The 27,819-nt window shown below is 40.2% G+C and overlaps 1 protein-coding gene across 4 annotated transcripts in view; it reads left to right on the top strand.

The window, feature by feature from the left end:
• senp6a (SUMO specific peptidase 6a) overlaps nucleotides 1-27,819 on the top strand; it is a 74,114-nt gene that overhangs the window by 13,640 nt on the left and 32,655 nt on the right. For 3 of the 4 annotated variants that reach the window (XM_052012856.1, XM_052012855.1, XM_052012854.1), the window contains 8 exons: nucleotides 3,924-3,994; nucleotides 4,377-4,531; nucleotides 8,241-8,634; nucleotides 17,572-17,825; nucleotides 21,114-21,284; nucleotides 21,971-22,004; nucleotides 23,601-23,780; nucleotides 27,355-27,569. In XM_052012856.1, the coding sequence (XP_051868816.1) occupies nucleotides 3,976-3,994; nucleotides 4,377-4,531; nucleotides 8,241-8,634; nucleotides 17,572-17,825; nucleotides 21,114-21,284; nucleotides 21,971-22,004; nucleotides 23,601-23,780; nucleotides 27,355-27,569 (1,422 nt within the window). In that variant the 5' untranslated portion in view covers nucleotides 3,924-3,975. Of the gene's footprint in view, nucleotides 1-534; nucleotides 559-3,923; nucleotides 3,995-4,376; nucleotides 4,532-8,240; nucleotides 8,635-17,571; nucleotides 17,826-21,113; nucleotides 21,285-21,970; nucleotides 22,005-23,600; nucleotides 23,781-27,354; nucleotides 27,570-27,819 lie in introns of all 4 variants that reach the window. The other variant, XM_052012853.1, reaches the window with a different exon arrangement.

The following is a 27,819-nucleotide window of genomic DNA, read 5'->3' as shown; positions in this document are numbered from 1 at the left end:
TTAGAACAGTTGGCAAAATGTTGATTTGCAGTGTGTCTTAATTAGATCATCACCTTGCAGTGGAAGGTGTTGGTGCTTTGAAATTCCTGAACAGTAGAATACTTTTTTAAAAGGCACAAACCATTTGGCGTTTCAAAGGTCTAGAAACAATTTTATGACAATTGGTGTCACAGCTTAAACTTTAAAACCTCCCACTTACAATGGGAGGTAAATAAAGCTAATCAATTAAAATTGGCTGCTGCATTTTGTGAAGTGGAGACCTCATTCTAGTATTGTTCAAGTTTTATAGTATTAAATTGCTCAAGGGATTGAGATGTATATTAAGTCGAATAATTGAATTATACTTTGATTGAGCAGAGCTAACTCTTGTGATCTAAATTTAGTTTTATGGAGCCTTATGTTACATTAAAATGGTTTTTAAAGATTTTGTCAAAGACAAAGTATTAGTATACTGATTTCTTTTTTTAATGTGTCAATCTATAAGCATTAATATGAGCTTATTGCCTTTTTCTTATTTTCTTTCATCTTTTAAAGCAATCTTGGTTTACCTGATGAGGGGTAAGTGTCATTGAAGTGCTTACATAGCAGCTGGGATTAGCATTGCAAGGTCTCATAAATGGCTTCATTTGCTTTTGATGCTTTGTACGTTTGTTATTTTAAAGAGTCGGTAGTCAAGATCTGAAAGTGTGTGCCTATTTTCGGCCATCCTTGTGGATTTATTTCTTTTCCCACATGATATTTTTCCATTTTCTACAAGTGTTCCTTGAGCGCCTTGCCAAGCCAGGAATCATTGTTCACTAAACTATTACTGCACTGGAAACTTCCTAAACAGTGTGGAAACTGCTCATTTTAACTCTGCAAATAATAAATTAACACAGAGTATCCAACGATTTGATCTCTGCTCTTTACTGCTGTTCCTTTCGTGAATGTTTTTGATATTATCTTCCTTTTAATCTTGCTGTTCTGCTATTAACTAACAAATTTGTAAGCAAATGTAACTCTGGTTCTGTAGCTGCAGAGATTCTGCCATTGTAATGCAAAATCCAAACGTAAATAAAAGCAGCTCATTGTGAACAAATGGCCCTGAATTGGTTTAGTTTGTAGTGTTGTATCATGGGATTGGGCTGCCATTACACAGTCACTTACTCTACAAAATTTACTATTCAGATTACTGCATCAGAATTTATTCTGAGAATAATATGGATTTAGGAATCAAATCATCTTCATAAATTTAACCTAAATTATGAATTTATGGTAGATTCTGGATTGTGAAATAGTAACTGTGAATACCTTGGAGTATTTGCATAGATGAACTGGAGTGAATGATGTGCTCTGTGACGTTTCCCTAAGATATTCAAGGCTCTCTGTGATGGTCAGGCTATGTAAATTGTAGCAATATTTTCACAGATCGTAAAACTGTACCATTGTTTTAGCATTCAGCAATAGTAAATTGCATTTATATAGTCCCTTTCATGTTGTAAAACATTCCAAGGTGCTTCACTGGAATGTTATCAGTAAATATTCACACTTAATCACAGATGGAAGTATTGGGGCAGGTAATCGAAGTATTGGGGCAGGTAACCTAAGTCTTGGTCAAAGAGGTAAGGTTTCAAGATGCATCTGAAAGGAGGGTAAAGGGTTAGAGGAGGAGAGGTTAAAGGAGGAAATTTTAGGCCTTGGCAGCTGAATGCAAGGCTTGGAACAATTGAATTTGGGACAGAATTGGAAGATTGTGGATACTTTCATGTAGTAGGGCAGAAGACAATTCCAGAGATGGAGAGGGGCAGAACCATGGAGGGTTGCAAAAATTAGAAATTTTAAATTTTAGGTTAATTCAAGTTTTGAGGTTGGCATAGTTGATCCTAAGGGTAAGTGGTTTAGATCAAGGTTTCGGCAGCACTTGAGCTGAGGCAGGACAAATGATAGTGAGATAAAGGTATTTGGTCTTATTGACATAGATATGTGGCCTGAGGCTGATCTCAAATTGTAAATTGTCTAGCTCGGTTTTGGACACTTGGCATGGAAAGGGATGGAGTTGGTTGTAAGGGACAGTATTTGTGGAGCAGATTGAAGACTCTGGTTTTGGAGTTCCCATTCTTTAGTTTGAGATTGTTTCTCCACATCCAGTGTTAAATATGAGCTCAATTTGGATCAAGCTAGTGCCCATTTTTTTTCATGAACAGCTCCAGTTTGTCTTCTAATTCATTTAGTTTACACATGCAACTTCTTTACATAGGTACTTGCCTAAAGTAACATGCTTAATGCATTCTGCCTTATGGTGAAGTTTCTATTGTGCTGCCACTGAATGCAGAAAGATATGACTAGCTGGTCTTATTCCTCAGTGCATCAGCTCTCTGCTTTGTAAATCCAGGCTTCTCAAACTTTGATTGTTCAATTCTTATTTGGATTTTAGTTGCATGTGCTGTGTGTATTTTTATAATCTGATGTTGTACAGTTTTATTTGTATTCTGCTGCTAACTAAACCTAGATTAATTTTCACTGGTGTAGTCTTGCATATAATTACACAGCATGTGCAGTGAGAAACTAGCACATGAGCACACGTGATCCATGCCAATTTCTATGCTTCGTAAGAGCTTCCTCGCACTCGTTTCATCTGAACCCCATTTGTATATCTTCTATTATATGGTTCTGTTTCTCTCTTGAATTTTCGTAGTTTCCCCTCAAATGCATTTGTTATTTGTGTAAGCAGCTCCATTCCACATTCTAGCTACTCTCCAGAATAAAGACTGATCTGAATGGATTTACCAGGGACTATCTTTCATTAGTCCATATTGAACAATTTTTATTATTTAATAAAACTAACATCTTTTTTCACACCATTTCTTTGTAAATGAATTTCATGTTAGCAGAAGTAATAAAATAGATTCAGACACAACTTAACATTGTTTAACATCAGCCATGCCTTTTTTCTCTCCCCCCCCCCCCCTCCCCCAAATCTTCACATGAATGGTCACTCTGAGTTTAATTTGGTTCTAGTGTGTTGGGTAGTTTCTGAATATGGGAAGGAATGCAAGAATATATTTCCAGGGTTGACCTAACTTCATAATGCTGGTTTTGCCCTGCCCCATATATCATTTATTAATTTGGGCTAACAAAAGTCTATCAAACTCTGAATTAAATAAGTATATTGACATCAATTGCTATTTGTGGAAGAGTTGCAAACTTTTGCCATCTTCTGGCCAAAGTAGTCTTCCCTAACTTCACTTCTGAAAGCTTTAATTTTTAGGCACTGTTTCTTCGTTGTAGTCCCAGTCAGCAGAAGTAATTTCTCTTTCTACCCTATCAATCCCATTTAACACCTTGAAAAATTAATCCAGGTTGTATCACTCCTTTACATCAATGTTCCAGAGATCATAGCCCTAGTGTCCACCACCTTTCTTTGTAATTTAACCTTTGGAGTCCAGAGTTCATTCTGGTAGATCTCCAGGGCACCCCCTCCAAGGCCAATATTTCTCTGAAGGGTGATGTCCAGGGCTGCTCATTGTACTCCAGTTGTAATCTAAGTAGGCCTTTGTAAAGGAGTAACATTTTTTTTTCTCTTGTACTCCAGTTCTCTGAACATAAAAGCCGGTATTCCATGAGTCTTTTTTAATTATTCTTCTCCTCAGGTCCTGACCTTTTAATCTGTTTACATGGGGCTTTCAGTCTCTTTGTTCCTCTGCTGTATTTTAGCTTTCTACCATTTAAAAGGTAAATTTGTTCTATCTTTTGTAGTTGCAAAGTGGGTGAGTGTTCATTTGACTATTTTGAAATCCATTTACCATAGTCTTACATTTGTTCTCTTTGTCTATTAATAGCTGTGTAATTTAATGCTTCCTTCTATACTGCTTACCATGGCTGGAAAGTATGTTCAATGTTTATTGAAATTCTGCGTTTATCTTAAATCCATTGTATGCTTTCAGAAAAGAATACCCAGTTGATGTTCAAAGGGTTCCAGTGGACAGTATTATTTTAATGGAATCTGATGGAAGAGGTGAGTCTTTAAGTGGTTAGAGGGTGATCTCAGACTTTCTGCGTGCTTCTGAGTTTTTTTTCACCTGTGGCATTGCTACGTTCAATTGGTAGGTGGTTAGTGGATTGTGGGATGGCCAACTATTTACATGATGTTCACCGCTGAAAATCCAATCATGGTCTGGCTGAGCCACTCCTGAGTTAAACAGTCAAAATTGCCATATCACTGGCTGAAAATCAAATTGCTTCATCCTTCGAGCCAGAATTATTTTCAAACTGATCGTCTACTCGCGCATATTCAATATTTATTGTTCTACACTGCAGGTTCAGTTATGTTTCCTTTATTGTTACTGCTGCCAGTCTCCTGAGCTCCTTAACGAGCAGTCTTTGGGTTTTTTTGATAGATGTGGCCTCAGCTGAATTAGAAGAGCAGACATATTCCTTACCAAATATTAAGAGGCGCGTTTTGACAAAGCAAGCAAAAGATGACACCACGCCAGCATTGCCTGAATCAACGAACCCCAAAGCTGCTTCTGCACAAAATATGACATGTAATGAGGTGGGCAGTGGGTATTTTCTTTTCTGCTTTGTGAACACTGATCATTGCAGCTACAAATAAATCATAGGTCTGTTGTGGGGCTGCAGTGAAACCTATTGTTATTGGCAAGATGAAAGTAGTTTAAGATTCCATTGACGTACTTCAAGTGCCATAGAATTTTGGGAATGGCAGGGGATTTATGTGAAGTGCAAAACTGCTCAGTTATATCATTGGGTGACTAACTCTGATCCATGAGTTTACCTTTTATATAATATCTGTAACATGACAGAATATAACGCTATTACAGCGCCAGCAAACTGGGTTCAATTCCTGTCGTTGTCTGTAAGGAGTTTGTACATTCTCTCCATGTCTGTGTGGGTTTCCTCCAGGTGCTCCAGTTTCCCCCTACATTCCAAAGATGTACAGGTTAGGAGTTGTGGGCATGCTGTTTTGGTGCTGGAAGAGTGGTGACACTTGTGGGCTGCCCCCAACACATTTTCAGATACATAAAAAGATGCATTTCACTGTGTGTTTTGATGTACATGTGACTAATAGATAAATACCTTATCCAAAAAAAATTGGTCTGAAAATTGTGACCATTGCTTCCTCCCACAAAGATCTCAGTAAACTATTGCAAGAGCTCTCCCTGTTCCAAAGTCTGTGCTCCTGAACTTCAGTTCAGAGCATCCCTGCGGTGAACAGCTGTGATCCCCTCAAGCCAATCACATTAAAGAATTTTCTTGGGCACTGTTCAATAAGGTTATGACTGATCTGCCTCATTTTCTTGCACTAAATCCATATCACTTCATTCCTCTAATATCTACAAATGACCCTCCACAGCTATTAAGAATTCCAAAGATTCATTAATCTCTGGATGAAGAAATTTGTCCTTGAATGGCTGATCCCTTATTTTGAGACGGTGATCCCCAATTCCTGATACCCCAACAGAGAAATCTGTTCTGAATCTGCCCTGTCTCATTCTTCTAAACTCAGGATTATCAACCCACTCTATTTAATCCCACCTCCTGTAATGCAAGTATATCCTTCCTCCAATAAGGAGACCAGATATTTACACAATATTTGGATGCAATCTTATCAGGGCAAGATAATTGTGGCAAGACATCTCTAGTATTCAAATCTCATGTAAAGGATTGCATATCATTTGCCTTCCCAATTTCTTGCTGTACCTGCATGTTCACCTGCAGTGATTGGTATCCAAGGACACCAACACCTTTCAATTCTCTTGCCATTTTTAAAAGGTATTTTTTCTTCCAGTTTGGATGGCCTCACATTTTTCCATTATTCCATCTTCCATTTCCTTGCCCATTCACTTAACCTGTATGCATCTCCCTAAAGCCTTTCTGCTTCCTCCTTACAGCCCATGTTACTACCCTGCTTTATGTCATTAGCAAATTTGAATATATTACATTTGTTTCCTTCATTAAGATCATTGAAGTGGGTTGTGAACAGCTGTGGTCTTAACACTGATCCCTGTGGCACCCCTCCCAACCTGAAAATCCCCCCTTTATTCCTACTTTTTGTTTTCTATCTGTTGACCAGTTTCAGTTGTGCAATATATTACTGCCCCTACTGTGTGCTTTGATTTTTGTTAATCCCTCCTGTGGCTTTTCATTGAAGACCTATCGAATCCAAATACACCACATCAGCTAGTGTGCACTTTGCTTGTTGCATTCTCGAAAAGAAGCTAACAGATTTGACAAGCCCTATTTTCTCTGCACAAGTCCTTGTTGGCAATTCACAAGCCTACTATTGTTTTCCAAGTGCCTGGTTACCACTTCCTTAATAATAGGTAATGTTCGTACTGATGATTTCTGCATTATAATGTAGGCTTTCATCAATTTTTTGAAATGCAACTTTAAATACATTTGCATAATAGAATTGTTTTTCATATTTGTGTTTAGATATTAAAAGCTGAGGTGTGTTGGCATTTCATTAATGTTTTTTTACAAAACTGAGTTTGGAATAGCATGGCACTAGCAGAACTCAGAGTAGAAAGTTATTCTCAGGATTTACACCATATTCCCAACGTGATGCCAACAGTGACTTTTTAGTCTTGTTATTTGTGTTTGCCATTTTGCACATTAATATTGAGAGTATTAGATAAATTGATTTAGGCTACTGGTGGGTGATTTTATAAAATTCACTTTTGGGAGGATTGAAAGTTTCTAAGTAGAAGGATGTAATTGACAAAAAATGGAAATGGAAAATGTTGGAAACTGGTCAAGTACAGAATTTGAAAAGGACAACACTCATGCTCGGATAAGAGCTGTTAATCAGTAAACTATGACTGTGAACTGGTTTTGCTGATCATATTCTGACCCAAACAATTCCTGCTTTTTCATTTAGAAGTGGTAGAAGTATTTTGGCATTTTCTGACCTGTATGGCTTCCATTATTTGACTTTTTTTTAAATGGGTCTGATTTCCTTGTGAAATGCCACATAGAACTACCAGTATTTACCTCCATAACTGTCTGGAAAACCAAGATTTCCCATATGCAAGTGCAAAGGTGTTTTTAAGTGTCCTAATTTGTTTTCAAGTATCATAGTTCTTGAATATTATTAGTCAGTTCTGACAGCTGGAAGGCCAAGGGTATGCCATATTGAACTGTCAATGCATTTCTGTGGGTTAAATGACTGTGGGTCCCATCCTGTGATTCTGTTTCCTGCCAGTCAGCCCTGCTTTGTGCAGAGACTTCCTGGCTATGTTGAAGTCCAGAGTTGGTGCTAGAAGATTGCTCCAGTAAGTGCAGATTTGGTAGGTAAGGATGATTTGCCTCTTGCCAGGAAATTCTGGGCCAATATATATCCACGTTAGGAAAGCTACAAAGCAAAGTAGCAAAATTGATGAAAATTTTAAATAAAATGGAGAAAACAAAGTGGGGTAAGTGGGATCTTTGGAGAGAGAAATTGAGGTTAATAGCAATTATTAAGTATTAAGCAAGTATTTTGCAATCTAAATCTGCTGATCCAAAAGTCCTGCTGTTGCCATTTACTTGCAGTTTCTTTATTGTCCCGCTATCACTATCCTTTGCTTCACACCATTTCTGTTTTCATTCAGATCTTTTGACCTTTACCTTTTATAACAGCTCTTCCCTATTATTCCTTACTCTTTCACCATCCACCTTCAACCCACAAGTGTCTCTACTCTGTACTAATAAATGGTTAAATTTCTAACTGTCATTGCTAATGAAAGGTCATCACACAGAAAGGTTTACACTATCTTTTCCCTCCTCAGATGCTGCTTGACCTGTTGAGTGTTGGCAGCATTTTCTGTTTTGTGGTAAGATCCAAAGATCTTACATTTATAAAATGCATTTCAATTCCTCTGCTTGATTTCACCAATTCCTCTGTAAATTCTGTTTGTCAGTGATTGAGAAAGAAATGCAGGAATCCCAGGCATTATACTCATTCGGGCTATGGAAATTCATCCTTGCAGAATTCACAAATCACTGCCCAAAAATTTGAGATGTGGAATAAAACTTACTCTCGCAAAATTTATGTGGAGACAAAATTAAATCAACACGCAAAAGAAAAGTTAACTCTAGTTTGTTGACTCATGCGCAGATAACGCAGCTTCGCATTACAGAAAATCGCGATATAGGTTCTTTTCTAGGAATGTATCCCAGTGCTCACCTGTTAAATATATTTCTGCAAAGGAGCTGTCAAGAAAATTGTTTTTAAATACTTTGATCCTTTTTCCAAATTTTAGGAACAGGCACTCAGTGAATTCTTCAGTTTATGTAATAATTGCGGGAAAAAGAGTGAAGACCATACAAAATGTGAAAATTGTAGGAAACCGATACCCAAGGATGCAACAAGACGGCCGAAACAAGCTCCAGATTCTGCAAGTGTTGGGACACCTCAGCCACGGCCACCTATACGTGCATGTTCTCCAAATCAAGCTGAAGGCAGTGTGGGTGTCAGCACCAAGACATTTTACAACAAACCTCTTGACATAATATTGACTCCAGTGCCGACTACTAAACTCTATTCAACCAGGAATCACCTTTTGCAAACTAATGGTAATATAGGATTGTTGGGACGGACAGTTTTACATGGAACAGGACGAGTGGACTCCAAGAAACCTGTAATGAATGACCCCAGTAAGTATAGATATTCAGTAGTTCTGAAGATATGTGAGGGTGTGTACCAGCGCTAGCCCGTGGCGCAATATTGTGTGTGTGGCAATATTACACACCACCTTTTACAGTGGGTGTGTTTGTGTTAACCTGTTAAATGTAGTTGACAATAAAACTAAAATAGTAAGTAATATTTTAATGGTAAATAATTTTGGACTCTAAAAGAATCAGGCTGTGGAGATGGGCAAGAAAATAAACTGATACAGAATTAGCCATGATTTTTATTGAATAGCTGAGCATTTTATACAAATTTGGGGTCTACTCCCATTTCTGTTTCTTATTATTAATTTAAAAATGATGATCAGATAATTTCCCATGAATTGTCTGGAGAACACAAGGTTGATTTTATGTAACCATCTTCCACTCACCATATCTTGCTGGAGAAATAATGCTGCTGTACATTAGTCCTGTTGATTTGCTAAGTAAATAGACTTCATTTGCAATTAAACCACAATTCGCACTCAACACGTTGGCTGACAGTGTGACAATATTGTTATTTATTTTGATAGAAGTTGTATAGATTTTGTAGCATTGACCATGAATATTAATGGTTGCATTCAGAACTTCATTACTTGGGTAAATTGTACTTGCACAACTGAAGAATCACTTTAAAGACCTAGTTGACTAAGATCAGCAGAGTGAATTTTAAAAAAATGCTTCCTTTTCCAATGCATATTTCACAACTTCAAAACATACTTAAGTGCCAATTAAAACTTCTTGCGTAGTCAGCATTGTGGAACATTATAGGAAATCCAAAAGCTAGTTTCCCTGTGAACAGTGTTCCTCAAATGGCAAAATAATTGCAACCAGATATTCAATTTCAGTTATGTTGATTGAAAGATAAGAATTGGTCTGGGCACTTCTGGTTTGTTCATTAAAGAGACTAAGGGAGCTAGGGCTTTAGTCTTTGGAAGGGAGGATGAGAGGAGACATGATAGAGGTATACAAAATATTAAGAGGAATAGATAGAGTAGTCAGCCAGCGCCTCTTTCCCAGGGCACCAATGCTCAATACAAGAGGGCATGGCTTTGAAGTAATGGGTGGGAAGTTCAAGGGAGATAGAGGGAGTTTTTTTTAACCCAGAGAGTGGTTGGGGCATGGAATGCGCTGCCTAGGGTGGTGGTGGAGGCAGATACATTGGCCAAACTCAAAAGATTGCTAGATAAGCATATGGAGGAATTTAAAATAGGGGGATATGTGGGAGGAAGGGGTTAGATAGTCTTAGGTGAGGTTTAAAGTTCGGCACAACAAGGAGTGTACTCAAGAAGGAAATCAGGAGGGCAAAAAGTGGACATGAGATAACTTTGGCAGAGAAGATTAAGGAAAATCCAAAGAGATTTGGGGATAGTCCACATTACAGTCAAGGAGGTGCTGGATGTCTTAAAAGGTACAAAGGTAGACAAATCTCCAGGGCCTGACCAGGTATATCCAAGATCACTGTGGGAGGCTAGAGAAGAGATATTTGCATCATCAATAGCCACGGGCGAGATGCCAGTAGACTGGAGGGTAGCAAATGTTGTGCCTTTATTTAAGAAGGGTGGCAAAGAAAAACCTGGGAACTATAGGCTTGTAAGTCTAACATCTGTGGTAGGTAAGTTTATTGGAGTGGATTCTGAGGGATAAGATGCATGTACATCTGGATGGGTTGAAGAGGTAGTCAGCATGACTTGGTGCATGGGAAATCATGTCTTACCAACAGTTTTTTTTTAATCAGGTGACCAAGAAAGTTGATGAGGGCAGGGCGGTAGATATGGTTTACATGGACTTTAGTAAGGCCTTTGATAAGGTTCCTCATGGTAGGCTGCTCAGGAAGGTTAGGCTAGCTAATTGGATACACAATTGGCTTGATGGTAGAACGCAGAGGGTGATGGTGGAAAGTTGCTTCTCGGACTGGAGGCCAGTGACTAGTGGTGTGCCTTGGGTTGGTGCTGGGCCTATTGTTGTTTGTCACCTATATCAATGATTTGGATAAGAATATACAAGGCATGGTTAGTAAATTTGCAGATGACACTAAAATAGGTGGTATAGTGGATAATGTAGGTTATCAAAAATTGCAGGGGGATCTTGATCAGCTGAGTAAGCATTATGGAAAGTCAAATCCAGGTAGGACTTTCACAGTGAACAGCAGGGCCCTGGGAAGTGTTGTAGAACAGAGAGACCTTGGAATATAAGTACATGGTTCACTGAAAGTGGAGTCACAGGTAGACAGGGTGGTGAAGAAGGCTTTTGGAACACAGGCCTTTGTAAGTCAGGGCATTGAGTATAAAAGTTAAGAGGTCATGGTGCAGTTTTACGGGACACTAGTGAGGCCGCACTTGGCGTATTGTGTTCAGTTTTCGTCACCCTGCTATAGGAAAGATGTGATTAAACTGTAAGGAGTGCAGAAAAGATTTACAAGGATGCTGCCAGAACTTGGAATGAGTTATGGGGAGAGGTTGGACAGGCTAGGACTTTTTTCCTTGGAGTTTAGGATACTGAGAGGTGATCTTGTATAAATGTATAAAATCATGAGGGGCATAGATAGGGTCAATGTGCACAGTCTTTTTCCCAGAGTTGGGGAATCAAGAACAAGAGGGCAGAGGTTTAAGGTGATGGGAGAGATTTAATAGGAACTTGAGGGGCAACTTTTTTTTACACAAAGGGTGGTATTCATGTAGAATGAGCTGCCAGAGGAAGTGGTTGAGGCAGGTACAATAACAGCTTTTAAAAGACAGTTGGACAGGTACGTGGGTTGGGCCAAACGCTGGCAAATGGGACTAGCTTGGGTAGGGCATATTGGTCGGCGTGGACCAGTTGGGCCGAAGGGCCTGTTTTTGTGCTATATGACTCTGATGTAGAACTCCATGGTCGGTGATGAGCAAACTGTGACTATGTTCGATGCACCTGATCTGCACTTGCACTTAGCTCAGTTCAATTCTTTGACCCAGAGATTGCCCAAGATCAGGACCTTGCTATGTTCAGCTGATATTTGGGGGGCAGGTGCTTCACATTATCGCAGAACTTGTACTGTAAACTTTGTGATGTGGTTGAACTTGAATAGAAAGGAATCTATTGAATTTTGTTCTGATATTTTTGTAATTTGAAACCATTAAATTTATATTATAATGATGGAAACCTCTGAAGGATAAACTTCAGTAATTTTGATACAATGCATTTCAGGATTTTTAGTAGAAACTTGTATACAATGTAATCTTGCATTAAATGTTTTTGTGACATGTTTTAAATTTCATGAAGTAGGATCAAATCTCTGTCCTTGCAGAGAGATGCACCAACTTCACAACTGTGCTGCCTCTATCAACAATGGGAGCTAATGATGATTAAGGAGACACAGTTGACATAGCCATTTTTATTGTTATTTTAGTTACTATCTTGAGGGTAAAGTGAATCAAGCTTTGAAAGGATTCTAAGTGCAAGAATTTGGTGATCATATTTTATCAAGAGTGAAGCAAAAAAGAACAAACTGCTGGCGGAACTTGGTGGGTCAGACAGCATCTGTAGAGGGAAAATGGACAGTCAACATTCGAGACAGTTGAGACCTTCATCTGCCCACCCTGTTCCTCCAATGTACACCCAAACCCCTCCCCTCCCTCCTCCATCTGCCCATCACTCCCACACTCCCCCCACTGGGTCCCCTCCCCCACTGTTCCCATCTGCCCCCCCCCCCCCACCTCCCTTATCTGGTTCCATGCTCCACCTTCCTCTCCTATCAGATTCCATCACCTGCAGCCCTTTGTCACCTCCATCTGCCAATCACCCCTCCTCATCTGCATCCACATATCACCTCTGCTCACCTCTTTATACCAGCTATCTCCGCTCTATCTTTCAGTCCAGCTGAAGGGTCTGAACCTGAAACATTGACTGTCCATTTCCCCCCACAGATGCTGCCTGACCCACTGAATTCCTCTAGTAGTTTGTTTTTTTTAACCACCAGGGAATGTTGCCAATGAGCAGTTTCTTACTGTAGCACTTTCTCAAACTAACTACATTTTTGAATCAAAGCAACTGCATCTAATTTCTTGATAAAGCCTCTGCTGCAAGGCAAAGCTTTTTTACAGTTGAGGCAACTTGGAGTTGATGAGCCCAAACCATCAGGCTGGTTTTTGTTGAACTGGAACCACCTCATGGCCACCACCTGCCTGTACTTAACTGAGCCACAGACTGGGAGCTGGTCTCTTGCTGACCCTCTGCAGCCATTAGTCAGGCAGTTTAGGGCGAGTAGGCCCCTGGCGGTGTTATCCTGAGGCCTAATCCCCCGGAAAATCCTGACAGCCTGGCTGGCAGTTTTCAACAGAAGGCTATGTTGGGGATGATGCTCCTGAGATTTTTATGGATTTTAGCTATCTTTGATCATTCAGACATTTAATTGTACATCTCTTTTTGTTTAAAAAAAAGTAAAAATGCTTAGAAAATCAATTTTGGAAAACAAAACATTAAAAATGCCTAACTTCCTCATTCTTCAGACTGGATTCCTAATGAAATGACTGGTCTCCAATGCTATGTCAAGTCCAGGCCTATTTTAGGATTGAGAAGTGGATTCCTCAGCGTATTGCTGGGCAATCCCAGTAAGACTGGGCCCGGCATGTGGACCCCAGCAGAGGGGTGGGATATGACTTACAGGTGGTCTGTGTGAGTCCAAGACGTATTGCGGGGGAACAGATGAATGTTGGTGATTCTCTCACACTGCCAGCCACAGTCAATGTGAGTTTGCCCATGGTGTTCCATGAGAGCACCTAGATCTGAAAGCTGTTGCAACGTTGCTATATTTGTAGACCAGACACTGCAGAACAAAAATGTTGGGAACCATAGGATATCAAGGTGGTATCAAGACTGCTGAATAATGTCCTGGCTTTACTATAGGAATGCAGGTTTAACTCACTTAGGGCTATTGGTGACGACTTTTACTGCCTGTTGGTTATGCAGACATAGCATATACTCATTCTGGCAGATTAATCAGTGAGCTTGATGACTGGGGCTTCACAGCAGAAAGGTGCCATTAAGTGAAGAAAGTTGTGATCCCACTTAACCAAACATGACTTGACGATTCATTGATTTTTGGATTTCAAGGCATGATTGTATTGGAACAGATGGAATGGTTTATTGACTGCAGGATTACTAGTCTGAGTATCAGCTAAAAATTCAAATTTTGTTGAGCAATGTTTTTCTCAGGCTTACGGATGAATCATTACTGGATAGTGCTGATATAAATATTGCAGAACAGGAATAGGCTATTCAGCAAGACTTAGGCTAATAAATGACAGGTAACATTTGTGAATGTCCTTGACTATCTTCAACAAGAGAGAGTGTAACTACCAGCCCTTGACATCCTTCAGCATTACCATTGTTGAATCACCCATCATCAACACCCTGGGAGTCACCATTGACCAGAAACTTAACTGGACGATGTATATAAATACTGTGGCTACGTGAACAGGTCAGAGGCTGGATTTCCTGTAGCAAATGGCTCGCCACCAGTTTTACCCAAAGCCTTTCTGTTACCTATAACAGATAATGCATAGACTGCAGTTCCAACAACATTTGAGAACTTCCACGCCATCCAGGATGTGACTGCCTACTTGATTGGCAGCCTTTCTACGCTTGATGCATCACTGGCCACTGGAAGTAGTTCTTTCTGCCTTCCTTGACATCTTGGAATACTACTTTATCCATTACTATTTAAGAGAAATTGCCCTGAGTGACTGATTTGCAGAATTTAGGTTGTTGGATGTGTACTGGTAGCTTGAAAATAGTTACAGAATAACTTTCAAATTTGAACAAGTTTTGTTTTCCCTTGTAAAATATTACCCATTTTTATTTATCCTAGCTAATGGATCACCATTGCATATGCTGACTCAAGAGTGGAAGTTAAAAGGTAGAGGACTGATTTAAGATAATTTGATTTTTTTTAAAAAAAAGCAAGGGAGAGATGTGAAATTATGTTGCAAGAGTTACTTATTTTTTAAGGATATGGATAATATTGGGATTTTTGGTCCATCCCTAATTGCCTTTGAAAAGGTGGTAGTGAGCCACTATCATGAGTTGCTGCAGTCCTTCTGGCGAAGGTACTCCCACAGTGCTGATAGTAAGGAGTTTCAGGAATTTAGACCAGCAAAAATGTATCTCCAAGTCAGAATGGTATACAACTGGAAATGGGAACATGCAGGTGGTGGTGTTTTCATTCACCTGCTCCCCTTGGTGATAGAGATGGCAGATGTGGGCAGATTTGGGAGGTGTTGTCAGAGTGATTGCAGTGCATTTTGTAAATGGTAGGTATTGTAGCCACTCTGTTATGGTAAAGGTGAGATTGAACTTGAGGGTGGTGGATGGTTTGTCAACATATCCTGGGTGGAGTTGAGCAGCTTGAAGTTGAAGCTGCATTCATCCAGTCAGGTGGAGAGTATTCTAATGTGCTCCTGAATTGTGCCTTGTAGATAATGGGAAGTCCTTAAGGTGTCAGGAGGTTAGTCGCCCAGCATCCATTCTGCTTTTGCAGCCTCAGCATTTATATGGCTGGTCCAATTGAGTTTCTGTTCAATGGTGTTGGTGTGGCATTCATCAGTGATAATGTCTTTGAACATTATGGGTAGGTGGTTAGTCCCTCACAAATGTTACCTGCTACTTGTCAGCCCATGCCACTGAGTGTTGTCAAGTTCTTGTTGCGCACAGGCATACATTGCATCATTTGCTGAGAGATGTGAATGGAATTAAACATTGTAAGCTTTAGTCAACTTGTGATCTTTATGATGGGAAGATGGTTGTTGATGAAAGCAATTGGTTGGATCTAGGGCACTGCCCTGAGGAACTCCTGCAATGATATCCTGGGACTGGGATGATTGACTTCCAGCAGCTACGACCATCTTCCCTTGTGTGAAGTATGATCAATCTTTGGATTGTTTATACCCTAGATGTTCATTGTCTTCGGTTTTACCAGTACTGCTTGATGCCACACTTGAAGTCAAGGATGGCTACTCTCATCTCATCTCTGGATTTCAACTCTTTGGTCAATGCATGGGCCAAGGTTTCAGTGCCTGGAGTGAGTGGTCCTGTCAAAACCCAAAATTGGCATCAGTGAGTTGGTTGTTATGAAGTCGCTCCTACCACTGACAAAGACACCTTCCATCATTTTGATTGAGAGTAGACTGACTGACTGGATAATGATTAGCCAGTTTGGATTTGTCCTGTTTACTGTGAGTGGGGCATACCTGGCAGTTATTAGTCTTGTAACTGTATTCAAACAATTTGGCTAAAGGCATAGCTATTCTGGACCTCGACTTGAGTACTGCAGATCGGATATTCTCTAGTTCCACAGCCTTTGCTATATGCGGTGCTGTCAGCTGTTCCTTGATATTACATGGAGTGAATTTAATTAATTTATGGCTGGTTTCTGTGATAGTGGAATCTCAGGAGGAAGCTGGGATAATTCATGCATTTGACACTTCTGGCTAAATGTGATTTTGAAAATCTCAGCTTTCACAACACTGTCAGCCAATATATTCAGGTACAGCAACCATAGTCAAATTTTTCAACAAAGTCTACATGAAGAGGAGGAATAGAAACTACGGCAACTTCCGTTAAAAGCAGCTAATTTCCCCACTGAGTGCAGGATAGTTGTGACAGGTTGTGTTCGGATAGCTCTCGCTAGTTTAAAGCAGCATGGTCACCAAGTTTAACAGGGTAATTAACCAGTCATCTCCATCTTGCCTGGCTGCAGCATTGTCACAATATGCAGACATACTTTGCACATTTGAATTGATATGAAAGACAGATGGTCAGGTGAGGGACAGTTGGACAGGTGTATGGATTGGGAAGGTTTAGAAAGTTATAGGCCAAATGCTGGCAAATGGGGCATGTTGGGCCGAAGGGCCTGTTTCCATGCTATATATGAAAGGGAAATGAAAGGGTATATGATACCAAACCCTTCAAAAAGGAATTTAATAGATAGACAGAAAGGAAAATTTTACAGGATTATGGAACTGTCAGCTGTGCTATGCTAATTCGTAAGCTTGTTTCTGATATGGTTGTGATATGGAGAAAGACATCCTCCTATGTTGCATCCTTCTGTGACGGTGAGTTTGAGCAATTTTTTTTAAATGAAATTTAAAGATAAATGCACAATGCATGTCATTTGATCCAAGGTGTTGCTCACAGATGTAAACTGTTATGCAAATCAGCATTACTGAGTGAATGAGTAGTATTGGTTGATAAGTTGCCTTTCTGTTCTGATGGGTGTGAAAGAATTTATAGCATCAGTAGAAAAGTAGTGTGTTCTGGTGTAATGTCACAAAAAATCTGTGATTAGGGCATTCATCTTCACATCTGTTGGCAGTTGCTCTTGCAGAACAGATGCTGCTTCATATTTCATTTAAAGTGCAACTCGAGAAAAATATTCCAGTTATTGGGAATTTGAAATAAGAACAGAAACTGCTGAAGATATTCAGGCCACTTTTGTGGACAGAGGAAAAGAGTTAACATTTAAATGTGGTTAAATATATATTAATTTTAAGAGTTTGAAAAGGTTTTCTGAGTGGGACTTGAATGTCTGAGGCAATCGTAAGCATAATCTGAAAGTACTTTTTTTAAAAAGCTGCATATGTACAAAATCTGAAATAAAAACATAAAATGCTAGAAACATTCAACAGGTCAGTTAGCATCTGATGTTGCCTGACCTGACAAATGTTTCCAGCATTTTCTGTTTCTATGCACATAATATCCTTGTAGCTTTGACAGTCGATAAGCTCTCAAAATAATTTAGGGAGTGGAGACTGTTGGCTTCCTTTAGATAAGGTCTGTACTGTGCTTTGATCAGCAATTTCCCAGTGCACTATCTGAAATGAGGAAAAATGCTGCTACCATAAGTAATGGGAAGCCTCTTCATTGTGTGCTAATTTTACCATTTTTGCCCAGTTGTGCTGTCCAGTGATGAAGAGGAGGAAGACGACGACAATGCCAGTACTGGAAGTAGCAGAATGGATGGTGTTCATTCTGTTAGTAGAACTACTGATGCTGCAAGTCCTTCTCCTGTGCTTTCCACCAACCCCTTAGAAGCAGCTTCAGAGGAAGCTCTGGATGACAATGCAACTGAACAGCTTTTGGAAAACATTCGCACAGAGGTAGAACCTACAGTCACGTTGCCACGAAAAGCAAGGATGAAAGACAAGGTAATTTGGAATGCAGTTCCAGGTAGCCAGTTATATTTTCTCTTTCTGATAAAGACTTAGTTCATTATAACTATAAGGTTGTTGGTGTCTGCAGTTCTGTGGGCTTGAGAAGTAGACGTGCTTAATCTTGAATAACCAACTCTGAAAAATGCAAAACCATCATTTGTGTATTTTGGGTTGCCCACGCCCAGTGCACAAACGTCACAGTGCACATAAGGTATTTAATGCTTACAAATTAAAGGATAAATGTAGTAATGCTGTTTCTTCTAATATGTAAGTAGAGAATAAAATGGTACAACATTTAAATTGAGCTAGACAGTTTGAGGAAATGGGGAAGTGTCTCGTCACACAAATTTAGGTAATGCTCTTCCCCTAAAGGCTGTAAATGCTGGAACAGGAACCTCCGAAATAGTAGCAGTGTGGAGGAACAGAAGGATCTTGGGGTCCAACTCCATAGATCCCTCAGTGTTGCAGCACAAGTTAATGGGCTGGTTAAGAAGGCGTATGGTGTGCTGGCCTTCATTAGTCATGGGATTGAGTTCAAGAGCCACGAGATAATGCTGCAGCTCTATAAAACTCTGGTTAGTCCACACTTGTGTTCATTTCTGGTTACCTCATTATAGGAAGGATGTGGAAGCTTTAGAGAGGGTGCAGAGGAGGTTTACCAGGATGCTGCCTGGATTACAGAACATGTCTTATGAGGAAATGTTGAGCGAGCTATAGGGCTTTCCTCTTTGGAGGGACGCAGGATGAGAGGCGACTTGATAGAGGTGTATAAGATTATGAGGGGCATAGATAGAGTGGACAGCCAGCACCTGTTCCCCAGCACGGTAATGACCAATACCAGAGGACATCAGTTTAAGGTCAGAGGAGGAAAGTTTAGGGGAGTTATCAGAGGTAGGTTTCTGTTTTACAAAGAGAGTGGTGGGTACCTGGAATGCACTGCTGGGAGTGGTGGTAGAGGCTAATACAATAGGGGCATTTAAAAAACTCTTAGATAGGCACATGGATATAAGAAAAATAGAGGGTTTTGGGCTGGTAGGAGGGATGGGTTAGATTGTCAAGGAGCAGATGTTTGTATAGGTCGGCACAGCATCGTGGGCCAAAGGGTCTTTACTGTTCTATGTTCTAAAACGCAGATTATTTTTTAAAATAATGCTGTTGAAGGATTTCAAGCAACGGGTAAATGTAGAGGAGATGCAGAATCAGTCATAAGCAGTGGGGTAGGCTTTTGAGGCTATTCCTCTAGCGTTCCTAAAGCTCATTCCATTTGCCTCTCCCAATAAATTTTTTTAAGAGGTCCCATTCCCAAAATGTAGGGTTGTTTTTATCTGTGCTGGCAACATATGAACAGTGTTACACTTGTTATCTCAGGTTAATTTCACACTCCCTGTTGTAGGAGGGATACCTTTACCCAAATACACAATACCTGCAGGTATCTGCTCCCATTTTAGAGTTGTAGAATTCTCCAGCATGGAAACAGGCCGTTTGGCCCACCATGTCCATGCCAACCAGTGGGTACCCTTCCATATTAATCCCAACTCCCAGCACTTGGTCCATAGCCTTCTATGCCTAGATGATTCAAGTGCTTGTCTGGACATTTAAGTGTCAGCAACCTAGCTTCAATGATTCTCTTAGGCAATGCCTATCAGATACTTAATGCTCTTGGTGAAGAAGGTTCCCCCTTCGTTTTCCCCTCTAAATTGCTTCCTCTACCTCTCCTCATCCTCAATCTATGTGTCCTAGTCTTATCTACCTCAGATGGGGAAAAGCTTCCTATAGTCTACCCTATCCATATCCCTCATAACATTATATACCTTAACCATGTCCCTTTTAACCTCATCTGCTCCAGGGAAAACAGACCTGGTCTCTCCAGTATCTCCTCAAACTAAAATGCTCCATCTCTGGTGAACCTCCTCTGTACCCTCTCCAGTGCAATCACATCTTTCATACAGTGTGATGACCAGAACTGCATGCAGTACTCCAGCTGAGGTCTGACCATTAACTCCCTGCTCTTGTATTCAGTGCCCCAACTAAGGAAAGCCAATATCACATGTACCTTCCTAACTACATTATCTACTTGTGGTACTGCCTTCAATGATCCATAGATGTGTACTCCAAGATTTGTACTCCGTTCTTCCCTACTCCCTAAGGAACCTACCATTCATGGTGTATGCCCTAATCTCACTAGTACTTCCAAAATGCATCACCTCATATTTGTCTGGATTAAACTCTATCTGCCATTTTTCGGCCCACTTCACCAATGTAATCAATATCTCTCTGCAGCCAAAGACTACAATTTCACCGATCTTTGTATCGTCTACAAACTAATGGAATATGCCTCCCACATCTACATCCAAGCCATTCATGTATATCACAAACCAGCACCAATTCTTGTGGGGTGGTCACAGTCATCCAATCACAAAAGCAGTCCTCTACCCTCTGTCTTCCATTGCCAAACCAATTTTGGATCCAGCCTGTTTCTCTATATTGTACAAAACCCATTGCATGCAAAGAAGCGAGGTTGAGGTGGGGGAAGAGAATGTAAAATACTTGAACGAAATACGTGATTTTTAGAATTAAGCTGTAAGTAGATCCTTAAAGGTTGAAAATTTAAAAAAAACGCAAATGTTGGAATCTAAAATAAAAACAGAAAATGTTGGAAACACTCATCAGGCTAAGCAGCTTCTACAGCAAGAGAAATGGTTAACATTTCAGGTCAGGGAGCCTTCATCAGAACTCTGAAGGGTCTTTGACTTGAAAATTTAACTCTTTCTCTAATTCCACAGATGTTGGCATTTTCCACAAGTGATAACTTATTGCTAAGTTGAAATTCTTGTGTGCGCCATACAACAGACCGTGTAGGAAGCATTTGGGTTTCCTGACAAGAATCCTGACCTTTGAGGTGAGGAAAGAGAGTACTTTAATGATATGCAACAAACAGTCTGCTGGTGGAACTCAGTGGGTTGAGTGGCTTCTGTGGGAGGAAAGGAATTGTCGACATCTGGTGTAGGGTTTCGACCTGAAACATCAACAATTCTTTTCTTTCCATAGATGCTGCTCGACCTGCTGAGTTCCTCCACCAGATTGTTTGTTGCTTCAGATTCCAGCATCTGCATTCTTTTGTATCTGCTTTAATAATAACTTCATTATATTTGCTCCATTGTATTTCATGTGATCAAAAGTTTTTTTTTACTGACAAAACCAGATTTGGGTAAAATACTAACTTCTCTGAATGCAAATGATGTGTGTGTTTTTAATGCATTTAAATGCATACTGTCTATTCAGTTTGGAAATCCTTACCATGAAACAGTCGGCAAGAAAAGAAAAATTGAGGTTGCTCAGGCACAAACAGATGGTCTTGGTACACAAGCGGAAAGCAGCTGTGAAAGTATTATTCTCAAGTGCCGAAGTATACGGATAGGAACCTTTCGCACAACAGTATTGGAACCTGTTATTGTGAGTGCTGTTGTTTCTTTTTTAAAAAAAGCTTCATATTGTCAACCTTTTTTGTTGCCAAGCTACATTTTGACCTTTTAAAAACAAAACTTTCCGTTCATAACTAGCAACAAGAAGGTGGGGAGTGTATTTTTTTTAAAGCATTAATTGACTTGGCATGAAGAAAGAAACATCATTATTGACATTCTGCAGCATAAAAGTATTAAAAGAGGTTAAATCTTCAGGCAGAAAATCTGGCATCAGAAAGATCTCTAATTTTGCCACAAGAAGTGAGTTAATGGGTCATTTGCCTGTTGATGATTATCCACCTCATTATATTTGATACATTTATCTACATGCACATTGTTTGGGGTGGTTTCAATGAATGGACAGGCCTTGGTGATCAGGATCCGCTTACTGCATAACTGGCAATCCCACCAAGGTGTCAGCTGCAGCATGACAGAAATGATGATGTCAAAGTAAAGGGTGTATGACAAACCCATTTGAATTTTAAATTGATTGTTGCACTTTCTGTTTCATTTGAAGAAAAATAACTCTTCCAGTGCTTTTTATTTGATATGTGATTACATCAAGAATATATTGTGTGTTTTAGGTTTATTAACTTTTATCTCTCTTGCCTCATGACATCTGAAGGTAAACATTGTGTTGTGAAGATAAACACTTAAAACAGATTTTTCTTCTTTCAGTTCAGTCTAGACTTCATCAAGGTCAGTATGGGAGGTAAGTCTATTTCAAAGCATTATTTCTCAGATTGTGAATTAGTGGCCTATGTAAATGGATTTCAATATGTGTGGGAACAAAGAGCATGAGTGCCTTTTGAGTTAGGCAAAAAAGGGTGTTTTAAAAACATACTGCAAAAAATGGTAGCTACTTATTTTGGAGAGCTTTTCAATTTACTGAGAGCTTTCCCAGTAGCATAAAGCTGCAAAGGAAAGAACCTGCACTGTTTTCACTCAGTCTTAGGCTGGTCACCCTGTTCACAGGTGAAAAATCTAACATTTAGTATTGTCTTTTTAGCTGGTAAAGAATTGTAATTGTCTCTCATTTTGCTTGCAGTGAGCATTGAACTAATTTATGGCTTGGGTAAACTGGGTAGAAGTATTTCCTGTTGAATCGGGATGTAATGATGCATTTATACTTTGCAAGTTCACTTCTAAGTTAGTTGAAGCAGGGAGTTGGAGAAGACCTAGTAGATAAGAGGTGGATTTGCAATTCCTTTGCTTGTTGCAGGTTACTCAAATTAAATCAATGCTCCCAACATTGCCTAAACCTTTTGCAATCCATATTCCAAATGGTGGCTTCCAATTCCTAAATATAACCATGGAGTTAAACAAATGAAGGTTACCATCATGCAGCAATGATGTTCCTGAAATTGGGATATAGTTTCAATTTCTTCCTCATTGCTACCTTGTTGACAATATTGTTATAAAACCTTCACAATCAGAACAAGATACTTCAATTATTCACTCAGTGTTTTGAAAAGATGCATGGTGGTCTGCCGATACGATAAGACCTTTGTGACACAGTGGTCTATTTTTTCTAATTGTTTGAACTTTCCTTTTTGAGTGGATGCAACCATGTGTAGGTGACGCCTGCGTAATGGCCATTTGGGTATGGAAATTTGCTGTTGCGGAATTCGCAAAACACTACCCAGCAATTTGAGATATTAAGTAAAATTTATAGTCTCAGAATTTAAATGGAAAAGAAAAGTAAATGAACCCAACATTTTTTTTCAGGTCTCATTTCTTGACACATGCAGGTGTCGAGGCCTCACATTACGGAAAATTGTGATGCAGGCCATTTTCTAGCAATGTAATAACCAACCCCCGCCCCCCCGCCCCCCCCCCCCCCCCCAAAGTATCTCTGGGTCACCTGTATAAAGAATGCAGTGATTTCAAATCATTGGGGTGAAAATTCATCAAAGCAACAGGATAAGTTTCTACCCCAATATCCTTTTAAACTTTTTTTTTTCTCCATCTCTTATCGTTGCTACTTTCAAGGGCAGCTTGGCGGATTACTGCAGGAAAGTGTAAGAAATGTATTTGTATTCAGAATGATTCAATTACTGGAGCATCCTGGTAAAATGATTTCACCACTGCATTCTTAATTTTGCTGTCCGTAATAATGGGGTAGTCAGCACAAGCAATGAGACCTTCTAAGTAAAGACTTCAATCAGCATTCGTTTACAGTTTTACAAAAAGCAAATTGCAAGCAAGGGCGCTGTTGTTTAACTGTTACCTGGACCAACAGCTGTTGATCTTAAATATACGCTAAAGATGATAAGAATGTAATACCATTTCTGTCTATCCTTTGTAGTGCCCCATGAATCATCACAAGACATTGTTTTAGACGCTTCGGAATTCATCAAGTGTGAATGGTGCAATGCACCTGTATTACCAGTACTTTTTCTGCAATTAACGCCAGCTGCTTGCCGCAATATACGATCGTCTCTCAATATGAGCAAAGAGAAGAACTGGTTTGATTCTGAAGCAACCAGTAAGTGTAAACCACTGCACTAAGGTTGTTAAAATGACAGGCATAATAGCAAGTTCAAGAAATTCCCATATAAAAATAATAAGGCTCTTTTCCTCAAGTGCCTATTTGATTCTCGTTAAATGATGCTATACTAAGTTGCAAATATTCCACTTGCCCTTGGCTGTGTTTAGTGGGTTAGAAATTTATCAAAGCAACCAGATGATTTTCTACCCCAATACCTTTCAAACATTTGTTGGCTCCCTACTTTGATGCACCACAGTTTTTAAAATTCTTATTCCTATCACATACATCCATGGCCACCTCTCCCCCTAACTCTATCGCATACTCCAGCCCCATTTCCTTCAAGATCATTGCTGTTCCAGTTTACTCATCTATTTTAATCTAAAGATTAAGTGTTGATACACTTCCTCCCATCCTGCTTCCTGTCATGACTCCATTCCATTCTCCTAGTTTCTCTCTCTCTTTCATTTCTGTATTGATGATGCTGTCCAATGTGTCCTTTTTCCTCCATTTAACATAGCTGATCATAATTGTTGCAATCCCACACTCTGATCCCCTATCCTTCATCCCAGAATTGGGAAAGAGCTCAATTTATCCTCATCCATGACCTCACCAGTCTACACATTCAATGAATCAGCCTCTGCCTTTTGTTTTGCACCTGTAGCTTGAAGCCACCACCAGGAATATCTTCCTCTCCTCTTCCAATACTCCAGATGGACTGTTCTTTCCATGATACCCTGACACTCCTGAGTCACCACCAACCGGTGCACAAATGGAGGAAAGGCACCTGTGCTTCTGCCTATGTTCTTCTCATTGTCCTGGGCCCAAGCATTCTTTCCAGGTGAAGCAATGATTTACTTGTACTGTTTTCAATGTAGTATACTGTATTCAGAGCTCGCTGTGTATCCTCTCCCACATCTGGGGACAGAATGCAGATTGACTGCTTTGCAGAGCACCTTTGAGTCCACAGTTGTGATCCTGAGCATCCAGGTTTTCAGAATGGCTACAACTGGGAAGGAGGCCATTCAGCCCATTGAGTCTATACAAGCTCAATACTAGGAAATTCTAGCTGGTTCCACGCCACATAGCCCTGCAAGCTCTTTCCTTTCAGATGTGTACCCAGCTCCTTTTGCAACGATACAATTGAATCTGCCTCCACTTCTACCCCTGGCAGTACATTCTAGATGTTTTTTGCCAGTCACCTTCGTTTTATGTCTCCCGGTTCTGAACTCATCTACTCATGGGAACAGTTTTTCACTCTGTACTCTGTCTATAACCTCCAGTAAATGCCCTTGCAATCTGCTATGTTCCAGGAGAACAACCCCAGCTACTCCATTCTGTCAACATAACTAAAGTCACCATGTCCTGGAATCAATTCAATAGACCTCTTCTGCACCTTCTCTAAAGCCTTTGTCTTTCCCAAAGTCCAGTGCCCAGAGTTATGGCCAAGCCAGCATCTTCTAAAAGTTGTCCATGACTTTCTTGTTCTATGCCTTGATTTATGAAGCCCAGGACCCCATGTACATTTTTTTTTAAACCACTACCTTAATCTTTCCTGCCAGCTTTCAACAAATTTGCTTGTACACCCTTGGGTCTGTGTTCTTGTACCTCTTTTTGAATTGTGCCCTCATTTATATAAACTCTTCTCATTGTTTGCACTGAGATGTCCCTCGACTCACAAAATCATGAAGCATGAAATGCTTCATTCGAGCAAGGAATTTCATTGCACCCTGGTGTAGATGGCAATAAACTATGAATCTGGAATGTCATCTGCCACTAGTTCACCAGCCTACCTCTATCTCCTGACTATCCTCACAGTTCATCTGTGACTCCAGCTACAAATTGTGTCCTGCATGCACCCAAGCCCAAGTAATGGTCCAGTTACTGAGCCCTGGAGAACACCAATTAGCTCTTCACTGCTGCAGGCTTACTGTTACCGAGTCTATTTTCTATTTGTACCTATCTAGAACAATAGTTCCAGTCCTTGGGCATCATCCCTGAAACTTTAAATATTTGGAAGGGAAAGGCTCTGCAATGTACTCCCTTTTAATTCCTTCAGCAATCAAGGATGCATCTCATGTGGACCAGGACATTTAACCCTTGTGCAGCTTGCCTCTCCAATACATTCCCTTCATCAATTTTTCAGCCCATCCAGAATTGCAACCACATCTTCCTTTGCTGAGACTCCAGTGGCAAATTCTTTCTGTGCCATGCTGTAACTCCATCACCCTTTTCCATTCTATCCCATGTCCCCTCCATCCCTTCTGTAACATGGCTACCTCTGTCCCATCCTGAGCTAACTAGTCACTAGCTTATTCATCCTTTTGAAACCTCCAGACTCGACACTTCCACAGTTCAGCTGGTCAGCTTCTGATCATCTATCCTACATAAAGAGTAACTAAATCAAAATTTTGCAATCAATTTCTTGATCTATATTACTTCCAGGTACCCAACACTTCTTTTTAGATTTAAAATACTTATGACCTCTCCTACCTTGCCTCCACAATTCCAAATTCTTGCTACTCTGACTCTTGCTTGTATAACCTCCCTTGCCTGCTCACCCCGCCCCACCAAACCCCCAACCTTTACGTCACCATTGGTAGCTGTACTTTTGCTGCTTATTTCTGCTCTCCATCTGTATATTCTCCTTCAAAATGCATCAAACTGCCTCTCTGTTCTGGATACCTGAAGGGGGAGAGGGTGACAGCATGCCAGTACACAAGGGAGCACATGTAGAGTGGTGGTCATGTCGCTGTCAGAGCAGTGACAGTGGGTGGGGCGGATTCCTGCAGAGGTTTTGGGGAGTCAGCCTACCCTGCCAGTGAGATGCAGTCAGTGAGTCTGTGGGATTTGCGCACCCCCCCCCCCCCCCCCCAGAATTGGGCCAAGTGCCAGGTCACATCTCCCTCGTCCTGGGTGTGAGGAGGAGTGAAGCAGCCATACCCTCTGGGGCTTGGAGAGTGAGCCCACTCACTTCCTGGTCCTGTCTATAGGGATTAGCTGAAGGCCAAGGAAGGGCAGCATCTAGTTCTCTCCATTAGTGGGTACAAAATGTTTTTTTTATGTATTTTAAGCTGTTTTTCTCCAAAAACAGATTTGCTTTCTGACTATTGCATATTACTTTTCTACACTTTTGTCTGCAATAATGCTGCAATTTTCTTTTTCTACAATTTGGGTGGTGTCTTATTCATGGCCTGATCCCTCCACCTCTCTATAATCTTCTCCAGCCATCTATTGGTTCCCAGACACTTGCATTCCACTGGCCTTTTTTTTTGTTACTCAACACCTCAACCAGTCTAGCTTCCTTTACTCCCTTGTGCCACTGTGAAATACCTTTGTACCGCCTTCATAAAAATTGTCCAAATCCAAGTGCTTTCATTCACCACCTTCCTATGCATACTTAACAGGCTTATTCAACTGGCTCCCATACTGCAATTTGTCATGTACCTTTCTGAGAAACAACCTCATTGCAATTTCTTGAACATCAGAGTAATGATGTGAAAATCAGAAGAATGTCAAAATGGCTATTTTATAGGCATATATGTTGAACAGTTTTGTCTGTTGTATTTTTCAGCTACTGATGAACGGTACATTGTTTTGATTTTTGAGCGTGCTCTGGAACTTCGAGCAGCTGCTATTTTCGAAAGAATATTAACTGAAGTTGGCAAGAAGAACAATATATCAAACTTTTTTGTCTCCATACCATTTGTTGAAGCAAACAACAGACTTCATATGTTTACACAGAACCTGGAAGAAAATAAGAGCAATCTATTACTCAAGGACAGTAGGGTAAGCGTGTTGCTGTTCCGCTGTGTCCTTGTTATGGTGCATAAGCAAGAAGAAGGAAATGTGAATTGATAAGTGTTGATTCTTATTTGTGTGGATGAACATGGGTTTGAATTTAGTAAAAAATGAACTGACTGACTTCATAAGTCTCCTGCAAAAGTGGGGGGAAGAAAAAACAAGTTGTGCTGGGCTCCATTAGGTTTCTGAAGGCAGATGCCAATGTTACAAATGTTAAGTACATAAAAGACAATTT

Source organism: Pristis pectinata, chromosome 3 (assembly GCF_009764475.1).
Source record: "Pristis pectinata isolate sPriPec2 chromosome 3, sPriPec2.1.pri, whole genome shotgun sequence".
Taxonomy (NCBI): Eukaryota; Metazoa; Chordata; class Chondrichthyes; order Rhinopristiformes; family Pristidae; genus Pristis; species Pristis pectinata.
Note: the sequence above shows the minus strand (reverse complement) of the source record. Positions and strands in the feature narration are given on the sequence as shown.